General features: G+C 26.3%; 1 protein-coding gene across 1 annotated transcript; it reads left to right on the top strand.

The window, feature by feature from the left end:
- Positions 1-4,462: 4,462 nt before the first annotated feature.
- Positions 4,463-5,248, top strand: LOC149512913 (uncharacterized). Its single transcript, XM_089751111.1, has one exon. It carries the CDS (start codon positions 4,463-4,465, stop codon positions 5,246-5,248), a length of 786 nt encoding a protein of 261 aa, XP_089607237.1.
- The last annotated feature ends 19,266 nt before the right edge of the window (positions 5,249-24,514 follow it).

Raw genomic sequence — 24,514 nt, 5'->3', positions numbered from 1 at the left:
CTAACCATTAGGGAGATTATCATTTCACAAAAGCTAGATACTTTGCTCCTTTGTAAGAAGGATGGAGCTTAAGTATAAAGCTCGTGTAATACAAATGTATGTGATAGTGTATGTAAAGGAACATATAAGTTTTCATACCCTATAAATTAACAAAACAAAAAACGTTAGTGAACAAATAACAAAATCTTTATATTTTAAAACCATTAGATCATAGATAGGATAAATTTAAAATTTACAGCCTGACTCTCTATGAATCCCTAATGGAGTTACCAAACTGTCTTAACATATAAATCTGTAAATCTATAGCTAAACTTAATCACAAGAGTCACCACCAATCTTTTATTAAAGTGTGATTGACCATTTAATGAATCTATCCTCTTAAGGAGTTTCTAAGCTTGATTCAAGATCCATAAAAGAATAAATTTTGGTTTACTAATCAAAAAAATGTTTGAAAGTTCGATTACATATGAGAAAGGTTACAATACTCCCACATGCTTATCCAAAAAATGGTATCATTTTATTTTAAATTATCCTAAAATCTTGATTCTAATAGTCTTAAATTTAATATTGAAAATAACTCTTAAGATTTTTTCATCAATTTGATAAAATTCTTAAAAATATTTTTCATCTCGAGAGTATTTAAAAATCTTATTTGTTTCCTTGAAGAGGCTCTATTGCCAAAAACAAATTTAATCATTTTTTATTTGTTTAGTTTTTTATTAAAAATATATATAATTCTTCTATAATTTTGGTCAAATTAGAAATATTTTTTCATTTAAAAATATCTTAAATAATAATCCGTTTGTGATTACTAAGAATTTCCCCATTGAAATTTTTTTTTATTTTACAAGTTTTATTTCTAAATTTTTTACCATTTAAGTCAATTTAAAATTTTTTACAAGTTTTATTTTTCAAATTTTCACCATTTAGGTCTATTTAAAAAAAAAAAAAACCCTTTGTTAGTTTCCTAATCTTTGAAAAAAAATAATATAACAATTATTTTTGACGCTTCATTTAAATTCTTTCACAATTTGAGACAAATTTAAAGAAATTTCTCACCTAAAGATTTTTTTTTTAAATTTATCATTTAAAATTTGTAAGATTCTTATTCTTGGATAATTGTCAAATATTTTTTCCCCACAATTTTAAATTATATTTTTTATTTAAAAAATAATATAATTACTTTTATTAAAATTTCATCTAAATTATTTTACTATTTGGGTCAAATTCAAATAATTTCCTTACCTAAAGATTTCTTAAAAATTTTACCATTTAAAATTTTTAAAAATCTCATCATTGGATAATTAATATTTCAATTCCAAAATTTTATTAAATTTATGTTTTTTATAAAATAAATATTATTATTATTATTGAAATTTTATCTAAATTCTCTTCCATTTGAGACAAATTTAAAAAAAATTTCTCACATAAAAATTTTATAAAAATTAACCTTTTACAATTTTTAAAAATTTCATCATTGGATAATTATTATTTATTCTAAAAAAAATTTATTAATGTTTTGTTTTGTTTTATTTTTTTTAATTTTCTTCTCTAATTTTCCTAAAATTTAATCATGTAAAACTAATTAAATAAAATAAATAAATAAAATTAAAAAATTACCAAAACAAAAAAATGACTCCACTCGACAGCTAAAAGGTTCAGCTGGAGACACAAGTGAAGGCTCTTGAAGCGACTCAATTAGCTAATGGCTTGGCTCCATAGCAACTCAAAAAGGACGAGTCTTGGGTTAAGGCATTACGAATCGAACCGAGTAGTCGAGGGCGACATGCAGATCTTGGACATTTGTAAATCTTCAAAACGATACCCTTTTACGCTTGTATAAAAGCCCTAAATCTTTTTTTTTTTTCAGAGTTCCTTTTTTCCTTTATCTTTTCTCTCTTTCTATCTAGAAATCGATGAATGTCAATTGAATAGCTCACCGAATTTTGAAAAATAACGTTGGAATTTGAGTTGAGTAATCAAAATCTTCAAGTTTCACCGAAAACTAGAAAACTTGCCAAAATCTTCAATTTTCATTGAAATCTTCATTGGAAATTGGCAAATTTTAGCAAAATCTAAAAATTTTCCAAAAAAACTTATATAGATTATCTCTAAAAATTTTCATACTTTTGATTACTTTTGTGTGTTTTTCTTTTCTTATAATCTCTCTTTTGTTGTGCAATATAGATATGTATTTATAGGGTTTTGATCAAGAAAACACTATACCAGTAAGGAATTCCAATTTCTTTAAATTCCAACTCTAAATTCGAAGCCTAACTCAATCTCTTCAGTCCATTCAAATAATTACACACACGCTCAACCATCAAATTTTCTCTTTTTTATTTTTTATTTTTATTAACAAAAAACAATTACACCACGATAGATTTAGGGGTTTATAGTCATATAGATTTCCCCATCACCAAAAGGTTGTAATAGAGAGACAAGTGAAGGAAATGTTGTCTTCATCTACGATTCAAACTAGTAAGAGTCCTTTTGCATCACCTTGTTTACTAGTTAATAAAAACTATGAAACTTGGCAACAGTGCATTGACTACAGGCAGTTGAATGCTATGACCATAAAGAACCATTTTCCCATACTAGTGGTAGAGGATTTACTAGACGAACTTAAAGGTACCAAGTTTTTTTTCTAAAATTGATCTAAGATCAGGATATTGGCAAATTAGAGTGATGAAAGAAGATATCCCAAATATAACATTTAGAACTCATCAAGACCATTATGAATTCAAGGTAATTCCCTTTGACTTTACTAATGCCCCTACTACTTTTCAAGCTTTAATGAATGATATTTTCTCCATGTATTTGAGAAAATTTGTGCTTTTATTCTTTGATGATATCCTCGTATATAGTGTTAGTCTAGTAAAATATCTTGAGCATTTGTAGGCTGTCTTTAAAATTCTAAGGCTAAACCAATTATATGAAAAAAACAAATGTTTCTTTGGCCAACAGATGATAAAGTATCTAGGCTACATCATATTAGCTGAGGGAGTCTCTACAAACCTTGCTAAAGTGGAGGCCATGATGAACTGGCCACAACTAAAAACTTTGCAATTATTGAAGGGCTTTATGGGATTGACAGGATATTATAGAAAATTCATTAAAGGATATGGCATCATCAATAAGCCATTGACCGACATGTTGAAGAAAGATGGGTTCCATTGGAGTTCTGAAACAGTTACAGCCTTCAACTCCAGAAAACTATAGTTACAGCTCCTGTATTGGCTCTACTAGATTTTTCAAAATGTTTTTACCTAAAGATTGATGCTTGTGATACTCGAATAGAAGCAGTGTTATCTCAAAATGGTAGACCAATAGTATACTTAAGTAAAGCTTTAAGCTCAAGACATGTTTATTTATCCATCTATGAAAAAGAATATCTAGCCATTTTGATGGCAATCACTAAGTAGAGACACTATCTCAAAGGGGTGCTTTTTATTATCAAAACTGATCATAGAGCTCTAAAACACCTATTAGAGCAAAAATTACCTACTACCATACAAAAGAAAGGACTAACCAAGCTATTAGGATTAGACTATTCTATCCAATACAGAAAGGCAAGCTGAATAAAGTGGCAAATGCTTTGCCTAAACAGCATGATGAAGAAGCAAAAGCCTTCAGCCCAACTTCAACAACCATTATTCTAAAATGAGTCAGAGATGTGAAGTTTAGTTATAAGAAAGATGAGTTTACAACAGAGAAAATATCTATACTGACCATCACTCATACTATAATGCCTCATTATACCTGTTTTAACAGCATACTCAGATTTAAGGGAAGAGTTTACCTAGGCAATCATGGGCAGTTAAAGGAACATGTTTTATAGATGCTACATGAATCACCATAGGGTGGTCACTCAGGTGTACAGGCTACCTACCATAGATTGAAACTAAATTTTTACTGGCCAAAAATGAAGAAGCAAGTTAAAAAGTATGTACAACAGTGTGATATTTGCCAAAGAAATAAGAATGATCATGCCATTTACCTTGGATTAATGCAACCAATTCTTATATCACAACAGTGTTGAGAGATAATTACGATGGATTTTATTGAAGGTTTACCCTAATCCCAAAATTTCAATTGCATCTTAATTGTTATTAATACTAAGTATGCACATTTCTTAGCCCTATCCCATCCTTACACAGCATTGGATATTGCCAAGTTGTACGTCAACCAGGTTGATAAGCTACATGGAGCAACTAAGTCTACTATATCTAATAAGGCTAAGGTCTTTACTAGTTTTGTATGGTAGGAACTAATGAAATTAGGGAACTTCAATCCAACTCAGCACGACTTATCACCTTAGTCAGATGGACAATTTAAAAGACTGAATCAATGTCTTGAGCAATATTTAAGATGCATGAGTTTTTTTAAGCCTAAAACTTGGTCCGAATGGTTGCCTTTAGCAAAATGATGGTACAACACCAGCTACCATACCTCACTGTGAATGACTTATTTCCAAGAATTATATGGATACAAACCACCAGGCTTTTCTTGCAATGCTAATTCCAATTGTAAGGTATCTACAGTTGAAGAACTGTTTAAAGAAAGGGAGCGGTTGAGCAAACTGTTAATTGATCAATTAGAGAAAGCTCAAAACAAGATGAAGTTTTATGCTGATAAAAAAAAAAGCAAACGAGAGTTCAATGTTGAAGATGAAGTTTATTTAAAGCTTCAACCCTACAAACAAACCTCATTAGCCCTTACAAAAAGTTTAAAACTTTCATCCAGCTATTGTGGCCCCTATCCTGTCATTGCTAAGATTGGCACAATGGCATATAAGTTACAACTACCACCTACTTCTAAGTTGCATCATGTGTTCCATATTGGCCTATTAAAAAAGAAAATTGGAGCTAAAATTGTGCCTAGTATAGCTCCACCAGAAGTAGCTGCTGATGGCCAACCTCTAGTATATCCTACTGTTGTCTTAGACAAAAAGATAGTAAAAGGAAACAACCAAGCTATAACACAACTTTTGGTTGTTTGGTCAAACTTAAGTCTTGAAAATACCACTTGGGAGGATTACTCTACCATCAACTCACAGTTTCCAACCTTTGATCCTTGGGGACAAAGATCCACTGATGGAAGGGGTAATGTCATGAATTTAACTGTAGCGCACAATGCCAAGACAATGATGGGAGCTGATTCACTAGAGAATGAGGCACGTAACGGAGCTAATCACAAAAATAGTATAAGAAAGCTTAATGGTACAGATTTTAGAAGAAAAGAATGATAGATACCTGATAGATCATTGAGAATATTGCGCTTTTACTATTGGTCCCTTGTATTTAACATTACTGTTAATAGTGGCAGTACATATAAGAACATGTTCTGTAAACATGAAATTTATGAAAAAAGTTATAATCAATTTTTTCTTTTTCTAAAATTCAACCTCTTTGTTTTCTATTTTCCCTTTATTCATTCTTATTTTCTCTTATTCTCATCCTTTATCATCTTTGTTCTTCTTATTCCCTGTTATTCTCAACCTTCATCAATTAAAACCACGATAGTTGCTTGTACTATTATTGTTATCTTTCATTGTAATATTGATACTATGAAGAAATTTAAATGAGGAACGAGGATAAGAAATACAAAAATAAAATTAATTAATAATTAAATATGAAATTTAATTCAATTCTTTTATATTATTATTTTTATAAGATATTATTTAACAAATTTGAAGTTTCAATTTCAAAATGAGCAATACTCGACTCGCTATAAATATATATCATTTACTATTTGCAATTTTGTAATTTTAAAATTCATTTTTTTACATTAATATATAAAGATATATTTATTATATTAATATAATATATTAACATATTATACATAAATAGATAATTATTCACATTAATCAAAAATCATAGATAATTATTCACATTAATCAAAGATCAGCAATTTCTCTTTCTTTTTCAATTAAATATTTAACACACGATTTATTTCAACAGTAACATGTTAGCTTTAATTTTTTAAATATGAAATATATTTTTGTTTTCTTAAATTTATATATAATTTTTTATTCAAATTTTTAAATGTATTTTTTTTTTCATATTATTTTCATATCGTATTATTATATTATATCTTAAATTACTAAATTTACCTCCAATTAATAATGTTTATTACGACTTTTTTTTCATCAAAATGATAACTCCACAACTCTCTCTTCTTTATCTTAAAAAAAAGGAAAAAAAAAACACTAACTCTCTCAAAAGAAGCCTTTGGGTAGCTAATGTTGGATTTGGAAGTTCCACACTTAACTTCCAAGTAATACATATATATGATATAAATTCCGTACAAATATTTAATACCACAAACAAGACAAGCAACTCAAATGCACAACAATAAAAATGTCTACAAGATAGAATCAAAAGAGTTAAAATATAAATTAAATTAACAAAACTATAAGTAAATTTGAAAGTGAACTATATTAAACTGGCATAAAAAAATAATATTTTATGTACATTGAACTTGTTAAATCTTAACATCCTACCTTTCCTATATTTCTGAAGGAATATGTCCAAAATAATTTTTTATAGCATCAAAAATACCAAAGAAAATATATTAAATCTAATTAAATATTTAAGAATAAAAATTACTATTTATCAAAAAAATAAAAAGAATTGCTAACCCATAATACTGAACTGGTGCAGTCCCCCACCAGGCATTCTTTATACTTTTTCTTTGTTGTACTGGTTATTTAGAAAAAAAAAATTAAAAACAATATAACAAACCAAGGTTGAGAGAAAAAGGAAAGAGACTTAAGAAAATACACGTCTAAAGTACAATTTTCTTGCAAGCTAACAGAACCGGTACGTACTCACTGGCTCAAGTTATTACATACAGTAACTAAAGCAGATATAGAAACATCAGATGCCGAAAAACAGCAAAAATAGTGCTCAACTCCACAATCTTATTGCAATCAGTTATTCTTGAAGTCACCTTGTGAAACACTTTTAATCAAACAATTGTATTTAACTCAGAATCATTATTTCATTTCTCACCTTGTAAAACACCACGGATTCATGATTTATAAAAGGGTCACTCATATCTCCAATTCAGAAATTTTATTAGGCAATCAAAAACTTTTACCTTCATTGTTGACAAGTGAACCAAAGTATTAAGTCTACACTATCTATGATTTTTGGGCTATTAAAGTTAATTCACATGCATGTAGTTTTACATGAATTAATTTTTAAAAAAAGAAGAGTAAAGGCAATAAAAAAAGTGAGCCCTATGAATATTAGAATCTTCAATGATAAAAAAAATAATAATAACAAAAAGATCATATGGCTTTTTGTTGAATCAATACTGTGCAAAATCTACAAGGTTTTGACCCACACACCCTGTTATCCTTTGCACCATGTAGGCAGGGTGTGTGGGTCTCCAAATTCACTTGACATTTCTTTCCCTAAAATTTGAAAGAAAAAAATCAAATAAAAAAAGTTTGAGGTAATCAGATCAACGACACTATTAAAATGTCATAAAAAGATAGGCACAAAAATTTCTGACTATTGAGGTAATCGGATCAACGCTCGACTTCAATCCTTGTATTATTCTGTTCCAATCCTCTAGAGCAAGTTCCTCTCTTTCAGGGGTTTTTTGGAAGGAGAGAACTTTTATTTTGTCCAATAAAAGGAGTTAAAACCGTAACTTCTAACCATCACCACTGCTATAAGCTCATACTATTTCCTATTTCGGACAAAAAAAATCAAGTATTTAAGCAGCATAGCTGAATCATAAAAGTAAAAACCCAGTTCAAAGGAACATTAATCTTAAACACCCAACAGTTTAAAAGTTGTTTGCTTTTCTCATTTAAGAATTACCAACAATTCCGAAGTACCCAATAAACAAATAAAAGAACCAATAACAACGCAAAAGAGAGAGAAAAAGTAGAAAGCATTGCTGAAATGAACAGTGATTACCTAGGGAAAATAGCTTTGAAGATGTCGTAATAACATGATGAGATGAAAAGAGGGGTCTCTGCTTCGGGTTTAGGGACAGAAGAAGGGTTTTGGTTTTCTACATGCTGGGACGAATCAAAAGAGAAAAGGGAAAGGATATACGGTTTTATTTACTAGACAAAAGTCGTAAAAGATTTTTGTTGGTGTGTGTTTGTGTTCTAAGCAAATTAAAGTTGAAGGACTAAAGATAGTTTGTCAAATATGAATAGTTGGAAATTAAAGCTGTGGTGCTTGCAGAGAATGAAGCAACAAGCATTTGGAAGCAACCATGTTCCACCAATTACAACCAAAGCAAGGGACACCGACGGGAAATGGAAGAAGGGTAAGAGAAAATATCTGCAAGAGCCACCGGCAGTTCGATCGTCTTTTTTCACTGGGAGCAAACCCGGCGGAGAATAGAAGGGGAGCGGCGGGGGGCGGAAAGAGATAATGAAGAGAGGGTAAAAGAGATGATAACGCAAGGGTCAACGGATTTTAAATTTATTGTAGACACCGAAATACTGACGAAAATTTCATCATTAATTCTTAATTTTTTTCAAATTTAATTTTTTTCACCAAAAAAATGTACCGATGAAATTTTTCAACGTCGATAATATATTTTTTGAAAAATTACTGATAATAAATTCTACTGATAAATCTCGCGCTAACTTTTTTCGTTCCCTTCAAATATTTATCTACGAAATATTTAGAGAGTAAATTCCATTGGTTCCATCTATAGATTTTCATCAGTATTGGTTAAATTCTTGATAGCGCATAAAGATTTTCATTTGTGAGGGTTTTTCCACTAGTAAATTCAATTTTATTCATAATAATATCTAAGAATATTCATAAATTAAATGAAGTTTAAATTTTGATGAAATTTATATTTAATATTAATAATTTTTATTTTTATCTAGACTCGATCCAATTGGAATTAAAATTTTTCTTAAGCCTGGTCCTTGTTAGAAAAAAATTTCAAATTTATTTATTAAATTTAATTTATATAATAAAAATAAAATATATTTTTAAAAAAATATATTAAAATAAAAAATATATATATTTATACAATTTTAATAATATAATTATATTTATCTTATTCTCACTGATTTGAGCTTTAATTCTTATCTAAGGCTCAGTTCAAAATTTAAATAAACTTAAAATTTTTGTCCAAATTCATTTAATGGTCCATTATTTTATTTAATTAAAACCCTTTCAAAACTCGATCAAACCTTTAGACCTGATAAAGTAGCCTAATCTTTGAGCAGATCTAGTAGCGCCTTGTTCTTTGCAAGTCTCTGTTTTGTTGTCTAATAATCACAATGATACAGCACATTTAGAGTTTTAAATCGCATTTTTTAATTACAGTTTTTAACACATTCTTTTTCAAACCGGTGAATTTTTTTTGAAACTCTAATAACAATGCTAAACTATGTTTGCCAACACAAAAAAAAAAAATGATAAGTAAACCTAATGCTTGTGCAACAACCAGTTACAACTCTTAGCTTCGTCTTGGATTTTTCCCAATTATAGGGTTAGGTTTGGTTTCGACCAAATTGCCATCAGAGTTGTTCAATTTGAACACTTCAATTCCATTTAAGATAATATCCTAGTAAACTGTATATCCATCTCTAGGGTGTAGAGCTATAGTGATGTTCTGCATATTCTCCACTCCCTTTTTTTTCAACAAAAACAATATAATCCTTGTAAACTGAAACTTAAGTTGTTCTTGTTACCAGTTCATCCTAGCACCTTAACTACTCCGTCAATAATCAGGGTTTTTAATGTTTATGAATATCTGGAATTATCTCTCGCCCATTGTCTTCACCATCTCATTGAATTTATAAAAATGAAGCCTAACCGTATTCTTGAATCATGAATCATGAATCTATAGGCAATAACCACGTTAAATTTGCTTTTCGTTGTAAGACTAAGACCCATTGTTCTTGATGTCCTGTAAACAATTTCAAGTGCAGTGTATCTTGGAATTGTGGATTCAAGTTGTTCCATGGCGTTAACACTGACATATTTGTCACTAAACATGTAATAAAGTTATCATACTAGCTCCTGAACATGCCAATATTGTCCATTAGTAACATTCAATCTATAAACCATCTCAAGCATGGTGTTAATTTTAACATAGAACATTTTTGGGCTTAGAAAGGATAAACCCGCTGATGCTGTTGGTGTATGGTAAAGGTTGGTATGCATTGACAAGATCTCAATTCCATTAATGAAGGCATATGAATCCTTTGAAGAACTTGGAGATGGAATGAATATCACCTCCAATTGCTTATCCTTTTCTATATGCAAACAGGATTCCCTCACAAATGATTTTACTTATATTCTCTTTCATTACATATTATAGATACTATATTTAGTTCGGAATAATCCAAATTTCAAAATCTAATTTAAACTCAATTGACTTGCAATTGAATTTTGACGTGGCCATTTAATTTTTTAGGGCCATTTGGATTTTATTGGGCTTGATTTAGATTAGGTTCATTTTCTAATTTTGTTTGTCCTTTTATTTTATTTTATTTTATTTTTGAGAATTTTAAAATGACAAATAATTGATTTCATTTTCTTTATCTTAATTTCATTTATTTATCTCTACGTTTTTATCTTTTACCTTTAGTTATCTTTACATTTTTTATTTATCTTTATGTTGCTCTTTATTAGTCATTTATCTTTTGTTTTTATCATTTATTGTTTTGAAAAAGCAAATGAACAACAAAAATGAAAAAAAAAATTAGAAAATAAAATAATAGGGATTTAGATCAAGGTTGATAAGTAGGTTTTCTTGTCGGAGTTTATTGAGGAATAATTTGATGGAATTCAACGCTTTCGAAGATAAAATTCCATATTAACAAATAATTCACAAATAGAAATTCTTTATGAAATAATCCTTTTGGTTCTTGAATTCCATCCTATTTGGAACTATGGCGCAAATCATCACAATCAAGGCAGATATGAAAAGAGAAAACAGAGAGAGCAATTAAACAATAAACACAGTGAGGTTTAGCAATAAATGTTTCAATATTTAGGGTTTTTTTTTTGGTGATTTGATTTTAGATTTTTGAGTTGATTTGGTGTGATTCTTAAAAAATCAAATTGGATGGGAGGATTCAAAAGGCCAAAAATGGTTTGGAAATTGTTTTTGGAATTTTTTTTTTTTGAAAACATTTTAGAAAAAATTTAAATTTTTTAACAAATTTTTCGATACACTTTGAATTTTTCAACAAAAATTTTAATGAAATTTGAAGTTACGGGGGTTATTTAGGTTTTTCGATGATGAAATCTGAGATAGTGATTAGGGCCAGTATTTATTTTGTATTTTTCAATGCCGGCAGACCAATTTATAAAGAGAAGATGGAGAAAAACGAGAAAAGAGATACACCGTAGGTTTTTTTTTTTCTTTTTGTTTTTTTTATTATCTATTTTAAATGTTTTGTTTGTTTCTTATTATTTTGTTATCTTTATTATTTATTTTAAATGTTTTGCTTGTTTCTTATTATAATTGTTTTTTTATTTTTTTGCCATATTTTATTAGTTTAAATTTTTAAAATTAAATTTTTTTTAATTTATTTAATAAAAACAAATTATGTAAATTTTGACATAAAATATTAAAAATAAATAACAATTATTTCAAAGATGAAATTATTAGAAATTACAAATGATTAATTTTCTAAAAAATTTTTAAGTGAAAGATTTTTCTAAATTTAACCTAAATGACAAAAAAATTTAGATAAAAGTTCAACAATAATAATAAGTATTTATTTTTAAAATAAAAAAATAAAAAACTTTGTAAATTTTGGGAATGAATAACAATTATCTAAACATGAAATGTTTAAAAATTACAAATAGTTAATTTTTTAAAAAAATTTTATGTGAGAAATTTTTTTAAATTTGATCCAAATGGTGGAATAATTTAAATAAAATTTTTAAAAAAATAATTACATTTTTTTTTCAATCAAAGAAAAAAATACAACTTACAATAATTTTTTTAAATATACGACAATTATCCAATGATGAAATTCTGAGAAAATCAAAATTAATTGATTTTTTAAGAAATTTCTAAATAAATTTTTTTTTAAAATTTAACTCAAATGTTGAAAAAAAATATAAGATTTCAATAAAAATAACTGACATTTATTTTCATTCTAAAAAAATTAGAAAGTAAATAGTGAATAAAATCTTATGATGAAATTCTTAAAAATTATAAATGGATGATTTTTAAGAAATTTTTATGTGAGAAAATATTTCTAAATTTTGGTCAAATGGTGAAAAATTTAGATATATTTTTAATAAAGTAAATAACATAAAAATTAGATTAGAAAATATAACTTTTGTAAGAAAGAATAAATTTGAGGATGGAATTCTTAATAATTACAATTTGATGATTTTTTAAGAAATTTATATAAGTGAGAAAATATTTTGAAATTTTGTCCAAACGATAAAAATTGAGATATATTTGTAATAAAATAAGACTTAAAACAAATAATTTAACCCTTTTTCCCGATAATGAAGCCTCTTCAAGAGAATAAATGAGATTCTCGAATACTGTTGAAATGAAAAAATATTTTTAAGAATTCTACCAAATTGATAGAGAAAACCTAACAATATTCAAAAGTTATTTCCAATATTCAAATACTAAAACCTAACAAAACAAAAGACTATTTAAACTAAGACATTTAGGGTAATTTAAAATTAATTGGTATTATCATTTGGATGAGTGTATAGGGTGCTATAGCCTTCTCCACATGTAATCAAATTTTCAAACTCAATTTTGATTAGTAGACCGGATGCTATTTTTTTAGGAACCTTTATTCAAATTTAAGAAATGGATAAATTCACCTAAGTGGCTAATCACATTTAAACAAAAAATATTAATGATAGCTCCTAAGTTTATATCAGCGATTAAGTTTTCAGACTTGTATGTTATCACATTTGTGATAGACATGAAAATATAGAAATAACACATGACATAGAGTTATATTTAAATTACTTGTTCTATATGTAATAATATTAAGTTAAAAGTATTTTATGTTTCATTAAACATATAATATATTTAACATGTAAATTATTTATTTAAAATATAAATTATTTATTTGTTTATTTAACATGTAAATTATTAAAATATAGTGTCATATTTATTTTCATAATATAATTTTAACAAAAAATCACTTTTTAAATTTTAAAATCTTGTTTTAAACAAAGATCACATTTATAGAATGTGAAATTATAAAATTTTGAAAAATAAATTTTTACATAATGTATTTTCAACAAAGATCAAGTTTTTAAATTTTGAAATGTTGTCTTTGTTAAAATTATAAAATTGTGAAAAATAAATTTTTAATAACAAAATTTCAACAAAAATCACATTTTTGAACTTAAAAATTGTATTTGTTGGCACTATAGAATTTTGAAAAATAATTTTTTTCATAATATAGTTTTGACAAAGACCATGTTTTTAATTTTAAAAACATTGTTTTTATTTAAAATATAGAATTCAAAAAACTAAATTTTTTTATAGTATATTTTCAACAAAAACAATGTTGTTCATCTAAGAAGTGTTGTTTTCTTGAAACTATAGATATTTGAAATAATAATATCTTATCAAAATTCTATATTTTCAATATAGATTTCCTTTTTCATCATAACCACGTAGTAATTTTCTTAGTTAAAAATTTTAAAAATTTAACTTTTAATCAATTGAAAACAATAATTTAATTATAAAACCACAAATAAAATTTAAATAAACACATATTATCATGTGTTGTGTTCATGTTGAATTGATTCTTATTTTAAAATGACAAAACATTAAGCTAAATAAACTTGATCAAGATTTTGAAAAATATTTATTTAATATATGTTCTTAAGTTTTATATTTTGGTACTAAATAAATAATAAATTTTTTTATAGTGTAAACAAATCTTTCTTTGTTTTCATATTTGTCAAACCAAATCTATCTCTAAAGATTGTTTATTTGACCTTAAATGAAATTTTAATTGTTGTTTTTAAGGTGAACTTATTCATTTTGGACTTAATACAATTTTGGTAATATTAGTTTTGGGAAATAGATTAACTTAAGAAAGTTGTTTTTATAAGAACAAAGTTTTTCAATAATGAAATTATTTTATTTTTTTGTATTAATTCACAAAGCTTTAATATTTTAATTTTACATGGTTGGAAAGCTCTTTGAGTCTACTTTCTAATGGATCAAACAAAATTAAAATCCAAATTTTCTAAGAAAATATTTTGAATTTTTACTAGACACTTTGTCATTGTCTAAAAACTACACAAGAGGTAGATTTGAAAATTCATTATAATTCGTACACAATGAATGAGGTGATGAATTTTATATGGATAGAAAGTTCTTTAAGTTTAGTTTCTAAATATTAAACATTTTTTTTATTTGAATTTGTATAACTCAAGATATGATCAAATTAGTGAGTAAAGTGCAAAACAGGATAAAACCATCCAGCTTTGATATGATCGATCCCCTTAGGGAGGGGATCGATTGATTTTTTACCTAGAAGCAACTGTTGTTTTGAAATAACAAAAAAGGATCGACCATCCTATGTAGGGGATCGATCACCCCCTCGACAAGATCAATCCCTTACATAGGTTGTGTTTTACAAGGGGTGACTTGGCTTTCAAAACATGAATCAATCGATCACCTCAGGCAGCAACTCTTTAATGGCTAGTTTTTCATGCTTCCAATGGGCATTTCTTCTTTCAAACCTTCTTCAATAGCTAGTTCTTCATTTTCTCTATAAATTAGGCATTTTAACACACCAAGAAGGTTGATAAATCAAGAGAGCAAGAGTTAACAAGCAATATTTTCATTCTCTCAAAGAATCAAGAGTTGTTATAGCTTTAAAGTCTACATCATTATATTTGTTGTATCCAAATTATTATTATTATTCATTCATCAAATTTTTTTGTACTTCATTAGGCAAACACATAGCCTTTGAGAGGTGTTTGAAGTTTGCATTTCTATTAAGTGATTTTGTAATTAAAATGTGAGGTATCCTCTTGAATTTGTGCGATTAAGAGGTTGTTACTTAGCCTAGAAAGTAGAGAGTGTAAGGTTTCTATCTTAAGCCTTAAAAAAAAAAGATAAGATTGTATTTTTAATTCAAGATTAGTAGATTTGAACTTTGGCATGGACAACCAAAAAGAGAGGATGTAAGTGCCTTATGAAGAAAGACTGAACCTCTATAAATTATTGTGTTTGATTTCTCTATCTCTATCTCTTTACTCTGATTATAGTTTATATTTGCTTCAAATATATCAATTTATTATTATTTGTATCATATTTTGATATTAGTATTAATTTTTCATTTAATTATTTTGAAATCATTATTTGGTAAAAATTTTAAAAATTGCAATTCACCTTTCTCTTGGATCCTCATCTCACTTAAAAAGTTAATAATTGGTATTAAAGTTTTGATCTTTTTTTGTAGGTTTAACTACCTTGAGTAAAGATCTTGTGACCCAATTTAGCTTCCAAGGTGGTTAGGAAATCCTCAAAGCTCTCATGTTCGATAAATATGAATTTTGTGAATGGAGAATGAAGATGAAGGTATTCATAATAGCCTATGATTTTAAAGCTTGGAATATGATATAGAAAGAGCTTGAAATTCCTTTAAATAATGCAAACTATATGAGGCAAGTGATGGATGATGCAAAGGCCAAGTGCATTATCTATGGAGTCTTGACTCCCACAACTTCAATTTAGTTTCAAATTGCTCCACTTGAAATGAAATATGAAGAAAATTGGATGAGCTACATAGAAGATAAATTTCCAACCAAAATGCATCATGTCTTATGGCTCTTGTAAAGCCTAAGTTAACCTCTAACTTAATTGATTCAAATTTATATACCTTAGATGAATTGCAAGATGCCTTTGATAAGTTAGTTATGGAATTTAAGTCAATGAAAATGAAATACAAGAAAATGATTTCAAAATTGAATGTTGAAAATGATTTTTTGATAAATGTAAAAAATATTTTGAAAAAAAATGAAAAATGAAAAATATATTTTGATACCTCTCAAAATAGAAATGAATTTTTAGAAAAAAAAATTTAATCTGAAAATAAATTTTGATAAATTGATAAATGAAAAACAAAATCTTTTCTAAACTTGTTTAAGTGCTAAAATGACAAAATGCAATTTTGTAATTTTCATGGTCATACTACATATACTTGTCCTATAAAAAAAAGTTTCATTTAGAATTAAACAAGTATGGGTTCCTAAAGGAACAAGAGACTTGGTAATTAACTTTCAAGGACCCAAAGCAATCGGGTACCAAAAATCAAATAAGATTGTCTTTTGTAGATGTGTTAGAGTAAGGAGTTACAATGTGATTTTGAAATATAGAACTCTAGACACACAATGGAGATGGACAACCTCTAAACTTTTATTTTAAGAGAATATGAAATTGGTTACCTATTCTTGTTAAACATTGAGTGCTTAATGGGTATTGGTATATGCTTTGTTGATATATCTTGAATATACCAATTTTATTTTATATATGTAAGCTTGAATTGAGTATGCATTTTTTTGTATGATTTTAATATATTCCACGTACTTATTGATATTGTATTTAATACTTATTTGCTTGAGATACATTTTTAAGAGAATTTATGAATGCTTTAATGAATTTATGTGAATGCTCTTGATATTGAGATTGCATGAATGATATTGATATTTTATTATTATTTGTGAAATTGACATTATTGAGAACTTGTGTTTATGCATGATTGTGTATATAAATGTTGGATATTGATGATATCATGTATGTTTTGTGAAATTATTATTGGTGCTTCATGTGATTAATTATGTGCTAAATTGTTTTATATTTATGCACAAACTTAAGGGGAGCACTCAAAGTTTAATGATTTTGAAATTTTATGTTTTGCTTTGAAAATGATTTTAGGTAAAGTCAAGCTTTAAAATATGAAATATTGTTTTAGCAAGTTTTCAAATGGAAATAAATTTGCATATCTTGAATTCAATGATTTAAACTTGTTCAAACAAAGATAACTTGATAACTTGTAATGGTTTAAAATTTTCATAAGTGCTACATGCAAGTTTTAAAGGACTATGGAGCTTAAAATATTAAATTTTGTTTTTGAATATTTATGGGCACAAAAACCATTTGGACTTTTTCAAAGTGTGATATAAAACTTTTTTAAATGGTTTGAAGAGCTTAAATGTGTGTTTAAACATATTTGCCCATCTTAGTAGCCTTTTTTCAAGGAAATATGGGATTAAGAGTTGACTTTTTTATTTCTTTGTTTCTAATGGCAAATGATCATTTGAACAACTTTGTTTTTATCATTTGAAATTTGTTGGAATGGTTTAAGTTGGTTAAAAATGAGCTTAACTAGTTATGAGATTTATTAAGTTTTTTTTCAAGCAAAAATAAGCTTCAAAATATTAAAAATCAAAATCTTGAAAATATTAAGCTTTGAATAATTTATCCTATTATGTTTGGCATAAATACATTTGATCGAATAAGTTTGGCCAAATAGATTTGATTTTTATGCATTTTGTATGAAATATATGATTTGTTTTTGTTGAAAATGATTACATGACCATGTTGATTAAAATTACTCAATTTATTCTTAATGCTTGGATAGTGTGAAATATTTTCTTTTTAAACTTGATTGTTTTATTCTCAACTCTCTTAACTATTGATTTGTGATTGATGAATTGATGAACTTTATGTGCTTAAAAGATATATATTGATTCATTGTTCATCTATGTTTTTTATTAAGATATGTGCTTATATGATCATTAATTCAACTTGACCTTAATGTTTATAATTTGAAAATACTTAAACTTTTTCTATTGATTTTTAAAATATTTTAAAATACACTTTCTTTTGTGCTAAATTGATTCAATAATTTTGTGAAATATTTTGAAACTTATGTATAATTGACTTATATTTTGGTTTGGGATTAAGTATCGATGAACCAATTGTGTTTAATGATATGTGTTGTTAGTTCATCTATTGTTCTTGTCAACTGTGTGCATATATGATAAATATGATTTTTCTTAACTTGACATAGTTGCAATATGAGTTAAGTAAATGATTTTCTTATGATGTTTATTTTTAGCATAAGTCATTATTGATTATGGCCTATAATTTATGTAGACATATTTATGCTTTTATGCTAAAATTTTCTTGAATATGTTTATGATGATAAATATGTCTTCCTTGAGCTTTTAGTTTTCATATGGCCTAAAATGTATTTTGACATATTCTTTGGTGATTTTTCGAATATATATGAATATTGAATATCTCTATTTTGGGTTCATGAATGATCTAAAAGGTTTGATTTTTGCATATTATATAAGAACTTTTGCTTTAGTGTCATTCTTGTGCTATTTGATGCTTAAATTGATATATGACCTCTAACTTAAGTATATATCTCCCTTGTAATTAGCAACTTGTGCTTAGTGAATAAATTTTCTTTTGCCTATAATGACTTAGAATTTGGAATTATTTTTAAACAATTAGTATAATTTTTATCAACTGATTTTTTTATGCTTTTAATGAAAATCCTTTGTCATGAAATTTTTTTAAATCTATGTGAGGAAAACTTGAAATAAGCATGAATGAACTAATATTTTTGGGATTTTAAATGAAACAAGCAAAGCAAGTCATCTTCATCAATCGATCCCAAGTACATAAAAAAACTTAGCTCAAATGATGTAGAATGAAGGATTCAAAGCCTTACTCAACTATAATAAGCACAACAACATAGCTTGATAAGGATTGAGGTAGTTGTATTGAATCTATGCTATGTGCCTATGATTTATAATGTTTAATGCATGATTTGATAAATGTTTACTTTCATATGTGCAAAAATGAGATATTATGTTTGAATTTGTGAACACTTTACATAAATTAATCACCAAACTACTTGATAGAATATGTCTTAACTTTGTTAAATGCTTGGTTTGATTAATAATCATGCCTAGTTCTTGATTGCTTTGATTAATAGTTTTTATTGTATAAATATTTGTTTGAATCTTTGAACATGGATATGAGTTAAATAGATTGATTTCTTTGAATATGTTCATTGATTGAGTCCATTGAGTTAACGTGTACCATAGTGTCTAAAGGTTTGCATTTTTTTTTGTATATTGCTATACATGTTTTGAAATGTTCTTGTATGCTTGTGTGATTTTGTTTGAAATAAATATATGTTTGATTACTTGCATATGCTTAGATTAAGTACATTGTTATATATTGAAATATTTTGGATTATAATTGAATAATTATGCTTTTATTATTTCTTTGCTATAGCATACGTGCTCATCATATTTGAAAAAGTATGCTTATAAAATCTTTGTTAGGACATGATGATTGAACCTCATTGCTCATGAGTACATATGATTTATTATATACATATTAGCTTTTGGTTCTTTTTTGGATAAGATAGCTTATGAAAGATTACTATTATTATTTATGTATGTATTGAATAAATATTTCATATGCTTGATGTATGTGTGCTTTAAGAAAGTTGTTGAATAAAATAGCTAACAATTGATAACATTTGGTATCAAAATTATTAAAAAAAATTTTAACTTTCATGGACACTTGTTTATGTGCCTATCCTTGATATAACTTGTACCTTTTATGTAAAATCGTGTGTGCCTTATATTATTAATCCTTACTTTGAAAATAAGAAAAAAATCTTAGAATACAATTTTGCTTGATTTGTTTTGTGATAACAATTGATATACTTTGTGATAATATATCTTTAACAATTGGTGTCTTTAACAATTGGTATGAGCTTATATGCATGTGCTTGAATTTGTGCTTAATTGCTATTAATATTTTAGGTTCTAAGCACATCTTATGATAACATATTTATGAGTAGGTTGCATATCACTTATTATCTTTTTACTTATAAATTTTATGTGGTTAGGTTGAATGAATGATTTTATGCTACAACATTTAAATTGGATACATTGATGCTTTTGTGCTTGAATACATGTGTCTGAACTTCATTATCCATATTACACTTGATTATATACATTCAAAATACTTTTGATATTATTGGTATCAAGCATTTTGTCCCACGCTTTAAATTGATATATCTTTTTTTTGAAATGACAAAAAAGGAGAGAGTTTAGAGATATTTCTTTTTATATGCTTATAGCAATTGATATAGGAGTTTAAACATTTGGTATAAAAAGCATATACAAAAAGGAGGAGAAATATTTCATAAATATATTTGTTAATGATGCTTTTTTGTGTTTATTTACTCATTAATATGTTCATGCCTTTTTGCTATGACAAAAATGAGAGAAATATTTAGTAGACAAATTTGGTTGTGCTTGATATACATATGTTTATTTGTGCTTAATTGTTATATATACTCTAACATATGTTAGTTAAGTTATGTTGGATTATGATAAATAGATTAAGGGGGAATTTCGTCATGCATTGTTTTAGAGGAATTTTTTCAAAATGTTTTTTAAAATCTTAAATGTTTTAAAGAAAGTTTTTTATCAAGCAAATTTATCTTTAAGTTTTGTCATATCATAAAAGGAAAGATTCTTAGCCTTGAATTGATCCTTATTTTGAAATGACAAAACATTAAGCTAAATAAGCTTGATCAAGATTTTGAAAAAAATTTATTTAGTACATATTCTTAAGTTTTATATTTTGGTACTAAATAAATAATATGTTTTTCATAGTGTAAACAAACCTTTCTTTGTTTTCATATTTCTCGAATCAAATCTATTTTTAAAGATTGTTTATTTGCACTTAAATGAAAGTCTAATTGTTGTTTTTAAAGTGAACTTATTCATTTTGGAATTAATACAATTTTGATAATATTACTTTTGAGGAATAGATTAACTTAAGAAAGTTGTTTTACAAAAACAAAGTTTTTCAACATTGAATTTGTTTCACTTTTCTATATTAATTTACAAAGCTTTAATATTTGAATTTTATATAGATGGAAAGTTCTTTGAGTCTACTTTCTAATGGATTAAACAAAATCAAAATTCAAATTTTTTAAGAAAAGATTTTGAATTGTTACTAGACACTTTGCAGTTGTTTAAAAACTATATAAAAGGGTAGATTTGAAAATTCACTATAATTTATACACAATGAATTAGGTGATGAATTTTATATGGATGAAAGCCCTTTAAATCTAGTTTTTAAATCTTGAAACGGTTTTTGATTTGGATATGTATAACTCAAGATATGGTCAAATTAGTAAATAGAGTGTAAAATAAGAGACAACCATCCAGCTTTAACAGGATCGATCCCCTCAAGAAAATGATCGATTGATTTTTTTCTCAAAAGCAAATGTTGTTTTGTAATAATAAAAAGGGATCGATTGCTTTATGTAGGGGATCGATCACCCCCTTGACAGGATTAATCCCCTTGATAGGATCGATCCCCTACATAAAGGGATCGATCGGGTTATGTTTTATAAAGCGTGAATTGGCTTCCAAAACATAAACCAAATGATCTCCTCAGGGAAGGGATCGACCGAGTCTAAGTAGAAACTCTCCATTGGTTAGTTTTTATGCTTCTAATGGGCATTTTTTCTTCCAAACTTTCCCCAATGGCTAGTTTTTCAATTTTTTTATAAATTGGACACTCCAACACACCAAGAAAGTTGATGAATCAAGAGAGCAAGAGTCAATAAACTGAATTTTCATTCTCTCAAAGAATCAAGAGTTGTTAGAGCTTAAAAGTCTATATCTTTGTATTTGTTGTATCCAAATTATTGTTGTTGTTCATTCATTAATTTTTTTTGTACTTCATTAGGCAAACACTTAGCCTTTGAAAGGTGTTTTAAGTTTGCATTTTTATTAAGTGATTTTGTAATCAAGAGGTGAGGTATACTTTTGAATTTGTGGGATTGAGAGGTTGATACTTAGCCTAAAAAGTAAAGAGTGTAAGGTTTCTATTTTAAGCCTTAGAGAGGAAAATATAGTGTTGTATTTTTAATTCAATATTAATGGATTGAAGCCTTGGTGTAGACAACCAAGAAGAGAGGACATAAGTACCTTGTGAAGAAGGACCGAACCTCTATAAATTATTGTGTTTGATTTCTCTATCTTTATCTTTTTACTTTGATTATGGTTTATATTTGCTTCCAGTTCATCAATTTATTGTTATTTGCATCATATTTTGATATTAGTTTTAATTTTTCATTCAATTATTTTGAAATCATTGTTTGAGAAAAATTTAGAGAAATCTAATTCATCCGTCTCTTGGATCACCATCTTACTTAAAAAGCTAACATGTCAAATAATGGTGTTTGAAATGTCTATTTACATGTGAAATTAGGTCTTGATTTATAATGTAATTTACATTGATATGGAGTAATTCAAGGTAAAAAAGGAATAAAATTTCAATTTAAAATGAAATATTAAAATTCCTTAAAGAGAGGAGGATTTCAAATTCCTTGTTTTTTTTTTTTTTTGCTAAATAATGTTGAAAATATCAAAGTTTTTAATGACCTAAATAGTACAAGATACCAAACAAATAGATAAATTCTATAAGGAAAATTTAGAATCCCTATACTAAATACCCCTTTAATGATTCAGTGACAAGGAAAGCACTAAAATTATTCAGTAAAATGAAAAAACTTGCTTTAACAGAGAAAAAAGCCTGGGAGCAGTCATAGTTTCAAAATGAAGTTAAGAAAAAGTAGATTTGGTCATGGATTAGGTCAAACTCATACTTAGTATTAATATCTTATATTCTTATCCAGACTCAGCCCAATATTTCGAACTTAAAATTTTTCCCAAGTTTGGCTCATGTTAAAAAATAAAATCCAAACCTAGCCATTAAGCTCAATTTATTAAAAAAATAACTCTTTTTAAAAAAATTAAAATAAAAAATTACATATATATATATTTATATATTAATAATTTAATTATATTTATGTTATTCAGGTCAAGCTAGGCTTAGGCTTAATTCTTATGTCTAAAGCCCGGCCAAAAATTTAAACGGGCCTAAAAATTTTAACCAATTCCATTTAATGTGCTTTAATTTTTTGTCCACACCTTTTCAAAGCTTGGACGAGCTTTTGGTTTTGGATGAATAGCTCCACTTTTGAATAGGTTTAGGAAAAAGTATAGTTGAATAATTTTATGGTTTACAATAATTAGAAATGAGTACTTGAATTTGGAAACAAAGACTCTAGTAGTCAAGTAAGGGATTGAATTGAAAGAGCCTTTGCAGTTTGCTATAAATGATACTGATTTGTTAGTAAATGTTTCCATAGTTCCAAAATTTAAGTTTTGGGCACCATTCCAAACTTGGCCATCTAAGCAGTTGAGCTCTTGACAACTTCATAATCTAGGGTGATGTTAGGCTCTGTGGCATCTAATAGGTTTGTTTTCTTTATTTTTATTTTTTAATAATTGCTAAATAATTTTATTTTTAAAAAATTTTTATGGGCTCATTTAATATTTAAAGAAAACCTTTTTTTTTTTTTTTTGTACTTTCATTTTTTAAATTAAATAAATTTGTATGAAAATGATACTAATGAAAAGTGTTGATGTAGTATCTAGGTTTGTTTCTTTTTCATTTTTTCCTCTTTTTTTAGTTTTTGTTTTCTTTTTTTAATTTATACATTAAATTTTGTAATAAAAAAAAGCCAAAATGGTGTTCATGTAGAACCCCATTTGACATTTTTTTAGCATTTCCTTTATTTTTTTGTTTTAACTTTTTTAATTAGATAAATTTTATTAAAAATAAGTCAATAGAGGTAAAGATGATAAAATAATTCATATTTTATAAGTTTCAATTCATCCCAATCCAATAGGTTCGTTTTTTTAAATTCAAGAATAGGTCAAGTTTTTCTTTTTAAAAATAAAGGTCAGGTCGAAGGCGTGTTTAGGATATTCCATCCTAGTCCAAGTATATGTAAAAATATATTTTTTATTATTTATTTTAGTTATATATGTATTATATTAATTAAATTATTATTTAATATCTTAATTTAATAAAATATTATATTTATACAAAATTTAGATGTAACTAGTTTGTGGTCGGTGTTATGCATGGGTTACTTTTATATAATTATACATAAAAATATTATTTTTAACAAAAATATAAAATTTACATATGCATATAACCAAATGTTATCTAAGAAAATAATACTTTTAAAATATTCCAACATTCAATAAATAATATTTTTTAATACTTAATTAAACACTTAATAAAATTTACATATGCATATATCCAAATTATATCTAAGAGTAACTCATTATCATATGGATACTACTTGTAATTAAAAAGTTAAATGAAAAAAAAAATCAAATTAAACATTTTTCCATAAGAGTGATCAAATTTGCTTTAATTAATTTAAGATTTCAACATGATTTCACCTACTTTTTAAATCAATTAAGGGAAATTCATGAGTCCTTTTAATAATTATTTGTCTTTTCGTTAATTTGAATACACATATATTAGTCATAAAATCATATCATTAAAAAAATTTATATTGTTATTAAAACTTGAAATTTATAATTTAGGACAATGTAAGATATGTTTTTGG

Source organism: Durio zibethinus, chromosome 21 (genome assembly GCF_047325235.1).
Source record: "Durio zibethinus cultivar Kanyao isolate XHJ-2024 chromosome 21, ASM4732523v1, whole genome shotgun sequence".
NCBI classification, from domain to species: Eukaryota; Viridiplantae; Streptophyta; class Magnoliopsida; order Malvales; family Malvaceae; genus Durio; species Durio zibethinus.
Note: the sequence above shows the minus strand (reverse complement) of the source record. Positions and strands in the feature narration are given on the sequence as shown.